Source organism: Canis aureus, chromosome 9, assembly GCF_053574225.1.
Source record: "Canis aureus isolate CA01 chromosome 9, VMU_Caureus_v.1.0, whole genome shotgun sequence".
NCBI classification, from domain to species: Eukaryota; Metazoa; Chordata; class Mammalia; order Carnivora; family Canidae; genus Canis; species Canis aureus.
Window position 1 is genome coordinate 20,555,174 of NC_135619.1, and position 19,061 is coordinate 20,574,234.

Sequence of the window (19,061 nt, forward strand, 5' to 3'; positions counted from 1 at the left end):
GCCCTGGAACCTGCCAACACTTAGGAGATCTGAAAGGGAGAAGTCAGCAAAAGGAGACTGAAAAGGAACAAGTGGTGATTAGGTGGAAAACCAGTAGGTACTGCGGGTGTAAGAGAAATTAAAAAAAAAAAAAAAAAGGTTTTCAAGGAGAATCCTCATTAGGTAAATGCTACTGAGAGTTCTGGCAAGATGTAGGACATTGGTGGCCTGGTAAGAGTTGTTTCAATGTAATGTCAAGGACAAGAATCTGAATAATGTTGGTTGAGGAGAAAATGTGAGGTGAGATCATCATACAGACAAGTAACTTTCTGAGTTTAGCTACAACTGAGACCAGAGAAATGGGTGCTAATTAGAGAAAATGTGAAGTCAAGGGTGGTTTTGTCTGTTGGTTTTTAATGTAAATATTACTCAGGTTTCTGTGTTAATGAAAATGATCCAGAAGAAGAATAAGTCATGATTGAGGAAAGAGGACTCCAAAAGCAAATTAAGTAAATGAAGCTAATGGGATTCATGAATGAAATGGAAAGACTGGAATTTAAAAGAGGCAGACAGGAGGGATTGTGGGATTCCAAACTTCTTCTAAACACTAATCTACATTTTCCAGACACCTACAATTTACATGTATTACTCTGAAATCAGAAAAATCTCTAAAACTTTCTTTCCTGATTCAAAGAAAGAAAGACCAAAACTATACGACCAAAATACATAGCTAGATCATCACATTAACAATATATATTTTCTAGAAAAGCAGACACTATGACAAACTACTAAAAACAATTATAGTAACAAAATGTTTTATACACTATTTTTTACAAAACAATAAATAAAGGCATCATGAGAGATCATTCATCAAGAGATATTATATTCTCTTTATGCTGACCATCCTTAAATATTATTTTCAAATATAGTCACTAATACTTTTAAGTGGCCAAACAGACAATTTGAAGCACAAAATAGAAAAACTGTTTGACAACTGGTTAAAGTGGGACAGTTTGCTAAGAAATCTAAATGGATGACATTAGATTTCTAACCTTTCTAACTATACATCTTTATAATCAACTGTATCCTATGTTCAAAAGGGTTATAAGAGAATGAGATTATATTTAAGCAAGAAGCTTTGTTTAGACAGAATGTCCTAATTATCAGACAATATTCATCATTACATCTGGACCCTGTTAAAGACATAATAATTACAAGCCCTAGAGGATTTGATCAACCAAATAACTAGATGATTTGATCTTAAGTCTCTTAAGTCTCTTCCACCTCACTTTTTATGTTTTTTAAATGATTTTCTAGTGCAACCTGGCATATAGTAAGCACTCATAAATTTTTTAAGTGAATATATAACAACTTCTTGAACTAAATTCTTGTATTTAGTAACCATCTTCCAAGAAAAATTTGTTTTCACTTTTTAATGACACACATCACAGCAACAAAACAAATTGTTGTCTTCTGTCTCTCTTACCTCTGGGGGTCCACTAAAAGAATATGCATACAGAATGGGCTGAATCATGATTAAGGACTGGGTCAAATCTTGACGCATAAAATGGTGACGATAATATGAACTCTCATCGGGACTATTGTTAAAAACTTGTAAGAAAGGAGATCTTCTTAAATGAAACATAAACTACAAGAAAAAAATGTGAGATAGCTTTTACTTATTTTATTGCAAAAAAAGTTTACTATTATAAAAGCATTTGATTAGAACTATTAAGATAATAAAAACAAGTTATAAGGACATTCTAAATTGTATTCTTAAGAATCTCATTAATGGTCTTTATCAGTTACTTAAAAATATAATTCAACAACAATTACAAAAATGAAAGTAAAAGAGATGACTCAAAAGGAAAACAAGACTAGGAACAAAAAACTCCTTGCTTGGAACTAAGTTATTCAGATGCTGATGCTACATGGTACATTATCAGCATTCTTTGTTTTTATTCTTCATCTCTCTGGCCACTATCTCTGAATCTTTTTTATTACTATTCCTTACCACCATCAAAAGAGTCTAAAAGAACGTAAAAATAGATTAATAGATTTTCTATTTTATGAGAGTTCCCAAAAAATGCATGGGGAAGGGTCTGCATTGATTTAAAAAAAAGAAAAAAAAAAGCACCTACATACATTCACTTGTTTCTCAATATTTAAGTTCTTTCTCATTCCTAAGAAACATTCTTTAGACTTTGTTTCATTACTTCTTTCTCTTTTCAATTTCCTTCTATCCACTCCTCAATATGAAAGAGATCAAAAAGGGGAAGAGTTTGGCCTAAACAAAGGACAGCTACATTGTGCTTTGATACAATCAAAGGGTCTCAGATACAATCAATAGAATCAGCTTTCCAAAGAACTCTCATTTGTCTTTCAGTTACTTTTCTACACTTCCCTCAGCACTCAGGGCTCAAGTGCTTACATGATGCTCCTGTCTGAGACTCAGCCACAGGTCTCTCCCAGCACATGTCACTCAATGACATTATCATTCCTTTTCTTTCTTCTGTGATCAGAATTCATGGAGAGGCTGTCTCATCCCTTACCACTTTAGCTATTCCTGTTTATTCACAGCAATATGTAATTGGTAAATTTGGGGGTAAATATTTTAGAAATAAAAACCTTCCTTAAATTTAGTCTATGTTACCTTTTATAAGAGTGTTTAGAAACCACAAAGAAAAAAAATTTTTGTGGGTCCTCTGCTATTTCCAATAGAGGGGGAAAGATGAAAAGCCCCAATCTCTTGGGAGATCTATTAACTATTAAAAGCCTAAAAAGAAGGCATAGAGTTGGAAGAGAAAAGAAAGAAAGGAAAGTGTTCAGCATTCAGTCAAATACTAAGGCTAATGCCCTCAATCTCTTTCCTTTAAGTTTCTGCTACTAATATGAGTCCTAAGAAACGTTTTTGCTTGACTTAAGGCAAATAGACTTTGCTCTTTCCTACTTCTCCAAAATTGTAACCAGAGATTTAGGGACATCTCCCTGTATAAACATGAAGTTTCTACAATACAGATCACTGAAGATTTTCAAAAAAAATAATAGTAGTCCTGAAAAGAGAGTTAAAGCCTTAAGCAAAGTGTTCACGGGCAAAAATTTGAATTTCCATGTCTCAATATAATCCTCCTTCCAGACTAAGCTAAAATGCCCTCTTCTAAAAAGATGTATCACACCACTTACTTGGAAGGATTCCTGTAAGTTTCCCTTAAATTTTGTGTATATTTTACAGCATTTCTCCCCTTCTGTTCTGTTAGGTATATTTCAGTTCTCACCCTTCAGACTGAAAGCTCCTTGAAAATGAGATCCGTGCCAGTCATCTTTATTCTCTTAAAGTTCCCTGCATATAGACCTCAGCTGAATAAATGTTCTGTTAGTCATCACATAAATAACCTAAGCTTTTAAAAATATCAACCAAAATAAGACAGGTAGATTCCACTGCCCAAGAGGCAAAAGTTCTCTAAGATAAATCAAATTAGCTTCTTTTCTATTTATTTGGTATATCCCCATAAAATTGTTCTCAGGTAATGGTACCATGCTGTAAAAATAGCTGGTTGGTCAAGTTACTTCCTTTCAGTACTACTGTAATTAGATTCCTTATATCAAATGGAAAGCTAATCGGCCTCACACCTACTTCTACCCCAGAGTAGGGTTCCAATGTAAATTTCTTTCACCAGAAATAAATGATTCTTTTGAAGGCAATCATAAAAATACTATACACCTTTCAATGACTACTCAAGCACAGTATCAATTTCTTAGCTATCCCAAAACTTAAAACATTACCAAAAAAATAACCTAATATAACAGGTCCTATATTCTTATACAACAGGAAAAGTGAGACTCAATACTATTGTCAACACTAAGAAAAGAACATGGACCTTTTACCTACTCACCTGTGGATAAAGGGAGAAAGTTTCTGAAAATCTGAAGGAACTTGGATCATCTTTGTGATACTCTCCAAATTTCTGACACTAAATAAAATAAAATAAAATGTGTTAGTAATATATTCCCTGGCATACTACTAACCCTCCTACCTATACATATTCTATTTTTTAAAAGTTATTATTCTTGGGGCGCCTGGGTGGCTCAGATGGTTAAAGCATCTGCCTTCAGCTCTGCTCATGATCCCAGAGTCCTGGGATTCTCCCTCTCCCTCTGCCCCCTTCACACTCATGCACATGTGCTCCCTCTCTGTCTCTCTCTCTCTCTCTCAAATAAATTTTTTAAAAATTTTTTAAGATTTTATTTATTTATTAATGAGAGACACACAGAGAGACTCAGAGAGAGAAGCAGGCTCCATGCAGGGAGCCTGACGCGGGACTCGGTCCCGGGTCTCCAGGATCATGCCCTTGGCTGAAGGCGGCACTAAACCGCTGGGCCACTGGGGCTGCCCATCTCAAATAAATAAAAAATATTTTTTAAAAAAGTTATTACTCTTTAGAAAGTAGATACTTGATATGGGATAAAACTGGAATTTATTTATATACTTATCGAGAAGAATTACACCCAACAAAATACACTTGAATTTAGAAACAAACAATACATTGGCTCCAATGCAGTAATAACTCATTTTCAAATATTTGGATTTTTTAAAACTGTCTCTGATAGCAAACAGAGTTCTTAGATAATGGCCAGAGAGTTCAACATGTGCCCTTTAAGACTCTGCCTGAAAAGGACAACAGCCTACTAACTGGAAGATGCAACTATCAAACTACCATAGTGGTTACAAAAGCAAGCTGATGGTATAAAACTCTACAACAGAAACAATGCAAAGAAAAAAAAAAAAAAAAGCTGAGGAAAAGAAAGTATGAGACCAACAGGTAAACTGATAAACAAAGAATAAACACCACGGCAGAAATTAGAAGGATATTAAGGTAAATGGAGGCACATACACTGGTGAACGAGAAATAAGCCCTCCACAATAATGTGACAAAATGCAACTAAATAACTGAGATAAAACTTAGGAGAAAGTGCTTAGCACAATGACTAACAGTAAGCATTCAACAAACATTAGCTTTCTCACCTTGTTCTTGAGCAGAGTCTCGAATATGAAAAAATTTTTATAGTACTTATGCAATTGGTCTATATCCTGGCAATGTTCAGCTTAGTACTCACATATGGTCAAGGGTACAAAAAACAAGTTAAAAATAGCAAAGGATTCACTGCTATACTTAGTGCAGTTGCATTTGCTTCCTAAAATGTTTAACTATATGATTTATGTAATTATCTGTGCTGTATAGAGCACATAAAAAGGCATAATTGGCTTGATCACGTTTTTGGCTTCCAAGAAAAATCGTATCAGAACCACTGTCATGCAAAGAATAGCAAAGCTATTGTTGTAGAGCTAATCCTCAGAAAACAGATCTTGGTATTTGGAAATAAGAGTATTGTTGTCCTTAATGCCCTCTAATAATACTTCACTGATGAACTTTGATTAAGAGAGTAATCTTGGGCAGCCTGGGTGGCTCCGCGGTTTAGCACCGCCTTCAGTCCAGGGAGTGACCCGGAGACCCAGGATCAGGTCCCACATCCGGCTCCCTGCATGGAGCCTGCTTCTTCCTCCGCCTGTGTCTCTGCCTCTCTCTCTCCCCCTCTGTCTCTCATGAGTAAATAAATAAAATCTTTAAAAAAAAAATAAGAGAGTAATCTTCATTGGACAATATAACCACTAGCTTTATGTGGCAATTTAAATAAATTGAAATTAAATAGAAATCCAGTTCCTCAATTGCACTAGCCGTATTTCAAGTGCTCAACAGCTATATATGAGTAGTAAGTACTTCCATAACAGTGCAGATTATACAACATTTCCATCATTGCAGAAAATTCTCCTGAATTGTTGATCTGAATAGCAAATACACCTGAAATCTAAAATGTCAAATACACTGAAAAGACTCTGTGAGCAAAACCAGTAGTCATACATTATTCAGAACTATTGATCACATAACATTAAATATACACATTTTAAATTGTGCCTGGAATTCTGTTAAAATAAAGCATTAGGAAAATCTTACGTTATGGTTAATGAGGGTAATGAAAACATTGTTCACTTTTATGCTTGGCTAACCAGGGATGTCCAAAAGGCTAATAATTTTTAGAGTGAGATGTATTCAAACTTATGTCCAAAACTTTTGCTTGTATAATGAACATTTATTTTCATATCACTATCTAATCCCTCATTATTAGCATTTATCCTGTTATAACCTTAGATTAAATTCTTAGAGAGAGAATTTCTAGGTAAAAGGCAGTTTTTAAGCTTCTGATATATATCATCAACTGCCTTCTCAATATAAGGTAATATAGATGTTTATAGAACTTGTACAGTTCATACTCCAAACCTTCAAGCTATGAAGCTGTCCATTTCCCTGAATACTAACCAACTCTTAAGCATTATTATGTTTTTCTAATTCTTACCCATTTGATAAATAAAAATTATCTTGCTCTATTTTCTAACTTTGATTATAAATAAGATTGTTAATTTTTTCATATGTTTACTGGTTTCTTGGATTCCTTCTTTGGCTAATACCTTGTTCAAGACATTTGCTCATTTTTCCCCAAATCTTACTCATTTGTGAAAGCACATATATATAAAAATTTCCATATTCCATTATATGTATAAAAATATACATATATAAGTCATACATACAAGTTGACATTAAATTTTTGTAATGGTACTTTTGCCAAATAGATCTTTTTCATTTTAATGTAATAAAATCTTTCTAAGTTTTTAAAGATTTATTTTAGAGACAGAAAGAGAGAGAGAGAGCAGAGGTAGAGGGAAAAGTAAAGAATCTGAAGCAGACTCCCCACCAAGTGCAGAACCCAACATGTGACTAGATTTCACAACCCCGAGATCATAACCTGAGCCAAAATCAAGAGTCAGATGCTTAACTAACTGAGCCACCTGGCTGCCCCCATAATAAAATCGTTGAATATTTTTATTTAATGGCTCCTGCTTTTTATTTCGTGTTAAAAATCCTTCTGTATCCAGGGGTGCCTGGGTGGCTCAGTCAGTTAGGCATCAGCTCAGGTCATGATCTCAGGGTTGTGAGATCGAGCCCTGTATCAGGCTCCACACGGGGTGTGGAGCTTAAGATTTTCTCTCTCCCTCTGCACCTCCCACCATCCCTCCTAAAAAATAATAATAATCAATTAAAAAAATAAAACATTCTTTTATATCCAGAAGTTAAATGTGTATAACTTGTTTTTTGAAAATACAGCCAAACTTTACCACAGTTAACAATACAAAATTTGCATAATATGTACATACATATATTTCTAATCTTTGAATTACTTAAAAATTTTGAACACTTATCAAGTGCCCTAGCACTGATTACTGGAATCTTGAGAAATAGTCCTTATTTACAATCTAACCAAAACACTAATACAGATGGGAAGAAAAAGTCTGAAGTATAAAGGAGGTGTCTCAAAGATCCATGGTTGGAGTTATTCAGAAGGAGTAAGATTGGGCAGATAAAGCAACAATAATACAATTTTCTTGATGAAAATATCAACACAAAAAATCTAGTCCTGTCTTTAATTCAGTAACTATATACACATAAAGGCAGATACATATATGAGTCCTAAAGGTCAAAGCACAATCTCTATAAGAAAATGGTAATGGCAAATATGATCATCGTTATAAACAGTACAACAGGAGAGCCTGGTTGGCTCAGTCAGGATCTCAGGGTTGTAAGATCTAGCCCCCCCATCAGGCTCTGTCCTAGGCATGGAGCCAGCTTAAGATTCTCTCTCTGTTCCCCTACTCCCACGCTCTCTCTGTCTTTCTCTAAGAAAACACAGAAAACAAGAAACAGCACAACTTAAGTGCCTGGTTTCACTGGTATAATAAGGAAAAACCTAGCTGGGGTAGGATTTGCTGGAAAGTTCCAAAGGTTTTAAACAAAAGAGATTTCCTGGACCAGATAAACTGTTTATCCACTGTAGCTAGCAGTACAGCTAAAAGGAAAACACAATTTGTGGTTAGTGGGTAAACCAAAGGTCAAAGATGAAAAAACAAAATCCAATATCAAGTTTAAGTTGTGAAAAAGGTGTCATTCAATAGAAAAAGTCAAGAGTCAAAAAAGTAAAGAACAAAAATGAAAAAAGGTAAGGAATAGGTCCATGAAGATGAAGGTGGGCACAAGATGGACCCAAACAAGAGACTCTGGATGAGGGGACAAAGCATATGTTGAAACCAATAGCTTAAATGATTATGACCAAGGGGAGCGAGGGCTTACATTAAAAGTGTCAGAAGCAAATGTGGCACAGCACCAATCTGGCCGTACATTGCCCATTACCTACAAAAGAGTTTTTAAAAAGATGTTTGGATTTTTTTTAAAAGATGTCATTATTTTAGAGAGAGACAGAAACAGAGCATGAATGGGAAGGGCAGAGGAAGAGGGAGAGAGAATCTCAAGTAGACTCCACGCTGAGCACAGAGGCCAATGCAGGTGACTCCGAGGGTGATTTCTACTCACTTCTTACCACCATGACCTTGGACAGAACCTTTTAACCTCTAGACGCCCTGGTCTCCCTCTGGACTGTTGGGGTGCGTAAGATCTCCTTTACAGAGCTTTTAAATGACAGGCACACCTACAAAACCATTAATGCCATATCTGGCTGCAAAGTAAAAAAATAAAGTGTAGCTCTTGATATTACTTGTGTAGACATATTTCATTGCCTTTATTTGCCTATCTTCAGAAGAGCACAACATGTCACAATGCGGGCTTGCTGATCACTGGAATCAAACAATGGTTCATTTGGTGACCCAAAGGTCCTTTAGGAGGAAACAAAACGACCCACAGGTGCTGTACTGAGGATCTGTGATCCATGCAACACCGTGTTAGGTTTCGGCTGGAGGATGCAATGGGAATATAAAAACAGCCTACAAGTGTGACTGAGCTTTTGTGTATGCAAGCTTTATTCCTGATAATAAAAAAACATTAAATATATATATATATATTAAAAAAAAAAAACGAGTCCCACATCGTTGGGACTTTCATGATTCTGAAATCATGATCTGAGCTGAAACCATGGTCAGACACTTAACTGACTGCACCACCCAGGTGCCCCAAAAAGAGGTTTATTTTTAATGAAAATAAGCCTGAGTCATCAAGAAAAAAGAAAATAATTACATTCACTATACCAAATTGAGGAAAGAAGTTTGTTAGTATAATTTCATAGATTTTTTTCCATTGGGAAAAAACTATAAATAGTACCTACAAGGTACTATTAATCCCTTCTCTATTTGTGTTATCACTGTTACAGCTGAAATTTTATCAGTGCACAATCAGTACAAAAAATGAGTCTTAGAACAGCTTTTATAACTAAGGTTCATTGGTCATCACCTAGAGTTTCACTTCAACTGTATGTTAATGTGATTCCATCAATTAGAAAAATGTAAAGATTACATTCTCACCACTTTTACTATATATGAGGGTTTCTTAGTCACTAGGAGTTCTTTAAAATCTATAAAAATGTGTTTTTTGAACTTTGCATACCATATGATGTCAGCCACAGTGATAGATGGTTTCCAAGTTACCTGTTAGCAATTTCTTTTATTTTTATTTATTTTTTAATTTTTTAAAAGATTTTATTTCTTTATTCATGAGAAACACACAGAGAGAGGCAGAAACATAGCAGAGGGAGAAGTAGGCTCCCTATGGGGAGCCCAATGTGGGACCGGATCCCAGGACTCCAGGATCAAAGATCCTCAACCACCAAGCCACCCATGTGCCCCAGCAATTTCTTTTGGCCATTTTTCATTCCCATGTGGCAGTATGCAGTAGTACTATGCTCATTTGGAAAACTCCAGTCTCAGTTTTTGACATATGACAAGGGAAGCCACCAATAACTGGTGTAAACTATTTTGCACAGAAAGCAGAACAATAGTCTGACGATATCAGCCCCTCCCTCAAATTACCTCCACCAACTTCCTCTTACCCACATTTGCCAAGTGACTTATAGGAACAGACAAACTATATTGGTGTGGCAGAAAATAATAGTAAAATTTTCATCGTGCTATGACTCTTCTATTCTCTATTCGCAAAACCCTTGCACTGCTGTTTAATACTACAAAATTGCAGAATGTGTAGAAGTGAATTATAGTGTATGTTTTTGTAATTTTGTACTTTTTGTAACTCATTTAGTTCTTTACAAGGCCATTCTGTTTTATACGTTAATAGTGTTTGTGTTTTACAAGCATGTCAAACAATATGGCAAATTTTGAAGTTCAAGTGTGAGACAGAATATTCTAGACATTACCCCACAGAGAATTCTGAAGAATTACAATCTTCTGAGTCATTTCACCACATTTAAGCAACAAGGGACACAGAAAAGATCAATCTTTACAATGAAAGCTACTAATCAGTGGGGTTTTTTTTTTAAGATTTTATTTATTTATTCATGAGAGACAAAGAGAGAGAGAGAGAGAGAGAGAGAGAGAGGCAGAGACACAGACAAAGGGAGAAGCAGGCTCCATGCAGGGAGCCTGACGCGGGACTCAGTCCTGGGACTCCAGAATCACGCCCTGGGCCAAAGTCAGGCGCTTAACCACTGAGCCACCCAGGGATCCCCATCAGTGGGTTTTTATGTGAGCTGATAACCCAAGTTGTACTTTGTTTTGTGTCACATGAGATAACCTACAAATGTAGTAGTAGTTCTCACAAAATGGCAAAAGCACTCTACTACAAATCACAGTCATTTGGCAAATAAAGGTGCTGATCACTTCAAACACTTTCTTCTCGAAAGAACAAGGCATTTAGTAAAACAAAGTCACATCCATTGAAAAGGCTCAGGAAGCAAACTATGTCAGATTACTAACTTATTACCCTGAAAGGAAAAGTCAGGGCACCTGAGTGGCTCAGTTCATTCAGCAACTTTGGCTCAGGTAATGATTCTGGGGTCCTAGGATGGAGCCCCATGTGGGACTCCCTGCTCAGCTTCTTCCTCTCCCTCTGCCTCTGCCCTTCTCCCAACTCGTTCACACGCTCTCTCAAAATAAATAAAATCTTAAAAAAAAAAAGAGAAAAAGTCACAGAACTATAATAGAACCTAATAATACCACATGTAAAATTAAAGTAAGTAAAATGCTAAGGTAAGATGCAGTCTGAGGGGTGTCTGGGTGGCTCAGTTGGTTAAACTTCTGACTCTTGGTTTTGGCTCAGGTCATGATCTCATGGCTTGTGAGATGGAGCTCCATGTCAGGCTCCACGCTTAGTGGGGAGTCTGCTTAAGATTCTCTCTCTCTGCCCCTCCCCCAACTCATGTACTGGCATACTCTCTATAAAATAAATACTTAAAAAAAAAGATGCAGTCTGATAAACTGAAAATGTTCCATTTTAAAGTAATACAATAAATGAATGCATTGATAACATATCATATGATGCTGAAGAAGTTTATGCAATCAGCTAAAAAATAACAGCTTCTCTATTTAGGTTGACGAGCCAACAGATTTCACTAATGTCATGTCAAACTGCTAAATGATAGTGCAATTCAAGAATATATTTCCACAGTCCTAAACTAGCAAAGTCAAAATATATTTAATACTTTATATTCCTATCTAGAAACAATGGTTCATCTTGGAAGAACTGGGTTGGCATTTGTACTTATGGTGTTCAAGCAGTGGTTGATTTGATGAGAAGTTTTATGACTCTTCTTGTAAAAAGACATGCTGATGTTAAAACACTCCTTTCACCACAGACAGGTGTTAGTATAAAAACACCCATGAAAGTAAAGTAAAAGAAAAAAGTCCTGGATGATGCTACAAAAATGAGTAATTTTATTAAACAAAGATTAGTTCATTGAAGAATACTTTTAAAACTACATGAAAATCTAAACAAAGAATGCAAATCTTCCTGCTACAAACAGAAATCTGATAGATTAGCAGAGAGTTCTTAACAGTTCTCTTTAGCCTATTTGACTGAAATAATAGGCAAGAGTTTGCTGAGTAAAAAATGGAACATTAAGAATAGAACTTAATTAAGCATTCTAGGTTAAAACGTTAAGTAGTGGGTTCCTGCCATACTAAAAACCCAAGTAAATCAGCATTATCAATAATTTTACTAACACACATTTTGCTAATAGAGATCCAGATAATCAAGGCCCACCTATATTTTTGTATGTTAACGTGCATAATTTTTAAATCACAGTTAACTTCTCAATAAAATTAGAAAACTAAAACAATAGCAATGAAGAAAAATATGCAAAAAAAAAAGCAATAAAAAAATTTACAATAATTTAGGATTAAATTTGAAACTAATGTGGTAACAGCCCCAAAACAAGAAAGAAAGAAAAAAAGTTACTTAAGTGTCACTCTTTTAAGGAAAAAAGGTATTTTAGTTTACTGGAAGAGAGAAATGTACCATTCATTACTATGCCTTTCTCAGCAACTTGAATCAAAATTCCTCATACAGTCTTTCAGTTAAACTGCTAAGTATGTTGAAAGAAATCATAAGCAACAAATATGACAAACGAAAGTATATATATTGAGAAAAGTACATTGTTTACTTCTTACCAGTCGAATGAGCTGTCTGTCTAGCCATCTAAGTACATCTGGTCCTTCCTCTGTTTCTGCTCTATAGATTGCCAGCCGGGCCATAAGAATGGCAGCTGCTTCCTGGTCAAAAGACGCAGCAATGTTTTGGATTTGAGTTTGGGCATCTGCCCAGCTAAAGGCAAGAAGAAAGCAGAGAGATGCTGCTGAATTATTAAAGTCACAATACCACAGTTGGCTACTACACAGACGTAAATTAAAATGATGCAGAAAATTATTTCATATTTGAAAATTCCAACATTATCTAAAAAGTCAGCATTATTTAAAATCACTAATAGTTTCAGTATAGCATTATTTTTCAGAAAAATATATCCAAACCTAATAAAGTCTTCTAAAGTAATTGCAAAGATAGATCTCCAAACACATTCCTTAAGACATTAAGATTTTTACAAGTATAAAAAGAGCACACATATATGTATAGGTTTACATGTGCACAGAAATACACAAGTCTATGTCAGACTTTTCAATCTTATTGCTCCAATTTTCTAAAGGCAGAAACATGGAAATACAACAAAATAAGAGTTTTCCTCCAGCCTAAATAATTCTCATTTACTAAGCTGGAAAATGAACAAAATTATCAAAAAATGTTTTCTCATTTTGTCTTTAATTCAATTATTAATGATAAAATGATATAATTAAAGTTTCTATATATTCTTTTTCCCTCCATGCCCATCACCAATTTTAGCCCATTACCCATCCACCTCTCTTCCAGTAACCCTGTTTGTACTCTTTAGTTAAGAGTCTGTTTTAGGACTAAGAACTTTTTCATTGAAAAGTAATGCTATTAATTATTGTGCTACATTATGATGTATGTATATATATGTACATATTGTTAATGCCTATGAAAGGATAATGTTTATTAGTTTTGCTCCTCCTCTCAGAAGAATATGGTAAATAAAAGAATATTTCAAAGAATGTGTCTTAGGAGTCATTTTTTAAATGGCTATACATTTCCTAACAATGAACATCCAATAAGCTGGATTAAAAAGAAATAAAATGCAGAACACCTGGGTGGCTCAGTGGTTGAGCGTCTGCCTTTGGCTCAGGGCGTGATCCTGGAATCCCGGGATCAAGTCCCACATCGGGCTCTCTGCATGGAGCCTACTTCTCCTCCCTCTGCCTATGTCTCTGCCTCTCTCTGTGTGTCTCTCATGAATAAATAAATAAATCTTAAAAAATAAATAAATAAATAAAATACTATTATTATAAATGTTCATTTCCTAGTTACAGATGTTTCTCAAAACAGAAACCCAGTTTGGAAACATGACTCAGAATAGTTTTGATATGATAATTTAATCTCTAATTAATACAACCTACTTCCTAGCGATGGTGGTCACTCGGATGCGTCTCTGCCCACTTGAATGCTGATACTGAGTCACAAACTGGATTGCACCACGCCCTCCTTGAGGAATTGGAGCATTATGCTATGTAAAAATAAAAGTAAAAAATAAGCAAAATCTATTACAGTGTTTTTATAGTTACCCTATTTAATGAAATTCATTCTAAAATCAATAGAAGGATGATTGTTTCCAGTGCAGACCAAAGAGTTGTGTTTTGCCACATAAAAGAGAAATGGATCTGGGAAAGGGGAAAAATGATGAAGCATAAGAGAAGTGAGTCCAGCTAGAATATCAATTTCAAGTAATAGATAATTCAGAAGGATGTGAAAGGACGAAATAAAGGGAGAAGTATAAAGAAATTAACAGATACACAAATGCATAAGTAAGGCAATTTTGCAAAATAGTAGCTGGATAAAGAGAAATTGAACCAAGTCCTTCACCTTTCAGTATACGAGATGAAAACAGAACTTTTAGGAAGATAAATCATATGATGAACAGATGACCAATAGAAAACTATTAATGAGAAGACCCCAATAGTAACATATAATAATGATCCTCAGAAATAGCAAGTGGTCAATAAGAGAAACTTTCCTTATGATCTTTGACAAGAAGCATTCTTGATTTACTTATTTTTTTGGTCAATAAAAGCTACTACTTTTCACAAATTTGGATGGTTAAACAAAAAAATTCCTGTACCTATCTTATGAAGGTTGATCATCAATACTTTGTGATTCATTTTATGCCTCATAACTATTGGTATGAAAGTCAGTAAGTTATACATTATATCGTCTTTAATATAACTTCCTCTTATACCAGAAAAAAAACTTTTCAAATATAGGAATCTTTACCTTACAATCTTTTTCTATGAATTTTGATATATTAAACATTCTTGTAGGAGTTTCATATATCATTATAATACACCTTGTGACAACTAGGAGGAGCCTGATGCCTAATTACAAAAATGCATATCTAGAACAGAATTTTTATTTATGCTTCAATTTTATATTAAAATAGAAAAAAAGGAAAACTGAGAATAAAAGTTGGGTTGCCCAATATTGTGCATTTGCAGGTTTCCTTAACATCTGTTTCGGTTACAGTTTATCCTCTCACCAAGTAGTTTAGCTTGAGAAAAAGAATATGACAAACAAAAATTCCAAACATAATAAGCTTCGGGTCTAATTACTATTGGAAAAAAATATGAAATATCTATGGCCTAAATTGAGTATTTCAAATATAAAAGTCATACCTGATTGACAACCTCAAAATATATAGCTAAAGTTGTAGTGGGGCTGAGCCCACATATCTTCCATTGACATGTGCCACCCGTTCCTATCTCCTGTAAAAATAAAATATAGTATGTTTGAAAAATAGAGAATACAATTTTTTTTAAAGATTTTACTTTCAGTAACCTCTACAACCAATGTGGGGCTCAAACTCACAACCCCAAGATCAACAGTCGCATGCTCCACCAATTAAGCCAGTTAGACACCCCCAATTTATTACTATAATATATATTAAGGTAAAAAGGGAAGGAAAAAACTGCAATAAGAAAATTGCTTCACATTTCTAACTAATTTAATGACTGTTAAAAGCTTAAGATTTTTAAGTCATAGAAATATGTCATGAAATAATATTAAGCAATTCTTACAAAATAAAATTATAAGATAATTCAAATTCTTGCTAAGTATTTTTTTTAAGATTTTATTCATTTATTCATGAGAGACATAGAGAGAGAGGCAGAGACAGAGGCAGAGGGAGAAACAGGCCCCCCACAGAGAACCCAATGACTCAATCCCAGGACCCCGGGGATCACAATCTGAGCCGAAAGCAGATGCACAACCACTGAGCCACACAGGTACCCCCAAATTCTTGCTAAATATTGATACAAGTTCTTCAATATTAAAGATTTTAAAAGTATATACCATTTAATGAAGTAATTACAATTAACGCTATCTTTCTATCCAACTATTTGACCTGTGTAAAGAGGTACCGATTTAACACATAATATGGGCACATATGATAAAGGTTCTCAGAACAGAATTCCATAATTTAAGCAGTCTGATTCCCCAAAACACTATTCTTAGATATTAATTTTTACCATGCAATCTGCTTAAAATTAATTTTTAAACACTGTAATTTTAGAGATGATTACCATCACCCTCTCTATAGCTACACAATTCTACCACTTTAAAGTACATTATTTGACCACTAGATGGGATAACAAAAAAAGAAAGGAATTAAAATGAAAATCTGGCTCATTTGCTTACTTTGTTGGAAATCCTAACAAACAAAAAAATTCAGATTTCACTTTTAGAAGTCTCCAAATTTCCAAATCACAATTGTTGGGGTTTTTTAGGCATACTGGGGCAAGTAATAACTTAGGCATAAAAAATACAGAAGACTGGTAACAATACAAAGGTTTAAATTTGCGGGTAGATGGTAAAAAGGACATGCAAAAAAAAAGAAACCACAAATAGATTATACCAGTGAAAACTGAACCACATTCTACTGAAAACTTAGCCCACACAAACAATTTTGAAAGAAATGCTATAGGCTGCCACTCCAAGTCTCTTGTTGGCCTGCCCTTTAAATTAACTATATTTTCTTTTTAGACTAAAGGTCTCTTACATTTTCAGATACACAAGGTCCTTTAGAATTGAGAGACACACACGGTCCAATAGCTCCTGAAATCTTTATTTCCCTTGAGGTCTGCAATGTAAGAATACAGAGAAAACTTCAGTATACCCAAAGATAAGCTCAAACATATACTCAAGTATATAAAAATAAAGACATTTTTCCATATTTAAAACTCAAGTCAATGAAAACATACTAATTTAGAAATAATGAATCATTGGGCACTTCTAGATTGATAACTCCCAAATATAAAATCTAGCCCTGACCTAACTTTAATACTCTATTTCTACCTGCTCATAAGAAATCTCCATTTTGAAACCTCACTCTGAATTCAAAATAATATCATATCCCAAAATCATTATCTTCTATTTTTCTTTTTTTTTTTTAATATTTCATTTATTTATTCATGATAGTCACAGAGAGAGAGAGAGAGAGAGAGACAGAGAGAGAAGCAGAGCGAGAAGCAGGCTCCATGCACCGGGAGCCCGACGTGGGATTCGATCCCGGGTCTCCAGGATCGCGCCCTGGGCCAAAGGCAGGCGCCAAACCGCTGCGCCACCCAGGGATCCCTATTTTTCTTCCCTTAGAAAATGTGTCACCAAGACTGGTTTCTTTCCAATCTCTACTGACACCAAAATTTAAGCTATTGTTTCTATCAAAAGATTTTAAAAGCCTAATTCACTTTTCCTGATATTCTTTTTCCTGACAAAGTGATTAACATTGTCAGATGAATTTTACCCGAAACATTGTTCATTAATTTACAATGGCTTCTTCTGCCTGGACATGCATCGCCAAACTACATCCAACCACACAATTAAAACTATTTCCCTTACATTGCAATAAAAGCCATCCACTCTCACTGGGAAGTTTCCCCAAATATATCATGCTGGTTCTCACTTTTTTACCTCTCCTCATATGGGATCCTAACTAAAATGTGTTGTCCTCAACCAATTTAAATTCGTCCCTCTTTCAAAACCACTGTAAGACACTAAAAAACCATTTATTGTCAAGAATAAATTGTGTCCTGCAAACATTCAGGTTTCTTCCCTAAACCTTTCTATGACTTCTATAATCTACTGTTATTTCACTCTATCACAAGTGTTAATCTTATCTTTCTATCAAAACTAAGTTTCAGGGCACCAGGATGGCTCAGTAGTTTTTGTTTAAGTAGGCTTCACGCCCAAGGTGGGGCTTGAATTCATGACCCTGAGATCAAGAGTCACACACTCTACTGAGTCAACGTGGTGCCCCAAGTTTCTTTTTAAGGCAATCTGTGCCTTGTATATCCCTTGAGATCTCTATAATTTCCTTGGTTAATGCTGGAGATAGAGCAAGCATTCAATAAAATAAAAAGATTAACAAGATTTTATTTAATGGAAATTCAAAATCAATGTGTTTATAATATACTAGTAGCTAACACTAATCCTTTGGGTTTTCTTTTTTGTTTAAAGATTCATTTATTTTTTTTTTTTTTTTAAGATTTTACTTATATATTCATGAGAGACCCAGAGAGAGAGGCAGAGACACAGGCAGAGGGAGAAGCAGGCTCCCTGTGGTGAGCCCGATGCAAGACTCGAGCCTAGGACCCCAGGATCACAACCTGAACCAGAGGTAGATGCTCAACCACTGAGCCACCCATGTGCCCCTATTTATCTATTTTAGAGAGAGAGTGTGGAGAGGGGAGGGACAGTGGGAGAGAAAAATCTCAAGTAGACTCCCCTCTGAGTACTGAGGCCAACACAGGGCTCAATCCCACGACCTAAGCTGAAACCAAGCGTCAGATGCCCAATTGACTGCACCACCAAGGTGCCCCAAGCCTTTGGATTTTCTAAATCCAAATTTGAAATGAATGACAGAAGTGAGTAATATCAATAACCTACCAACCATTAAACAATTACTAATTATCCAAATGGAATAGAACGGGTTTCTCTTAAATTAGATACTAATTCCTACAATTAAAAAAAAATCTAGTACTAACGTAAGCAAATTAAAAAGATAAAGCACACTTTAAAAGTTTAACCCTATATAAAGGGAAAAAAGTAGTTAAATGAAATTTTACCTATCCAGTATCTTCTTCTCTAACAATCACTTGGAAATGCTCAAGTAAACATTTCAGGTACATTTAACAATAATACATTTTCTGGTAAAATCTCTAATTCTGGTTTTCAATATAAAACCACCACAACTTTTAAAGCACATATTGAATTTGATTAATGATATTTTAAAATTGTGGTGAAGCCTACAAACTTCTCTTGATAACATACCATACATGTCAAGTTTTGGCTCTTACCTTTATTTCTAATGTGCCACCAAAGCCCATTTTAAACTGTCCATGCATATCTTTGGTAAAGACTCTTTGAAAAGTCTGCTTGAATAAGGAAGTGTTGAAAGAGTCACCCATTACCATGTATCCTCTGCATGTAAAGAACAAAAAATAATGTATGTGACACAAGTATTGGGTCCATGTGTTAAAACCAGAAAAGTATTTTACTTCTCAATACTACGAACAGATTTTATTTTATTATTTTTTTGTTAAAGATTCTATCTATTCATTC

The 19,061-nt window shown here is 34.8% G+C and overlaps 1 protein-coding gene across 7 annotated transcripts in view; it reads right to left on the bottom strand.

Annotated features, from left to right (window-relative positions):
• Window positions 1–19,061, bottom strand: part of SEC23A (SEC23 homolog A, COPII component) — an 85,751-nt gene that overhangs the window by 43,785 nt on the left and 22,905 nt on the right. For all 7 annotated transcript variants that reach the window (XR_013386055.1, XM_077909106.1, XM_077909102.1 and 4 more), the window contains exons 10-16: window positions 18,797–18,920; window positions 16,501–16,581; window positions 15,119–15,208; window positions 13,850–13,956; window positions 12,494–12,647; window positions 3,873–3,950; window positions 1,466–1,627 (exon numbers count right to left, since the gene is read on the bottom strand). Coding sequence is in view for 6 of the 7 variants with exons in the window: in XM_077909106.1 (XP_077765232.1) it covers window positions 1,466–1,627; window positions 3,873–3,950; window positions 12,494–12,647; window positions 13,850–13,956; window positions 15,119–15,208; window positions 16,501–16,581; window positions 18,797–18,920 (796 nt within the window). In the remaining variant the exon portion in view is untranslated. The remainder of the gene's footprint in view (window positions 1–1,465; window positions 1,628–3,872; window positions 3,951–12,493; window positions 12,648–13,849; window positions 13,957–15,118; window positions 15,209–16,500; window positions 16,582–18,796; window positions 18,921–19,061) is intronic.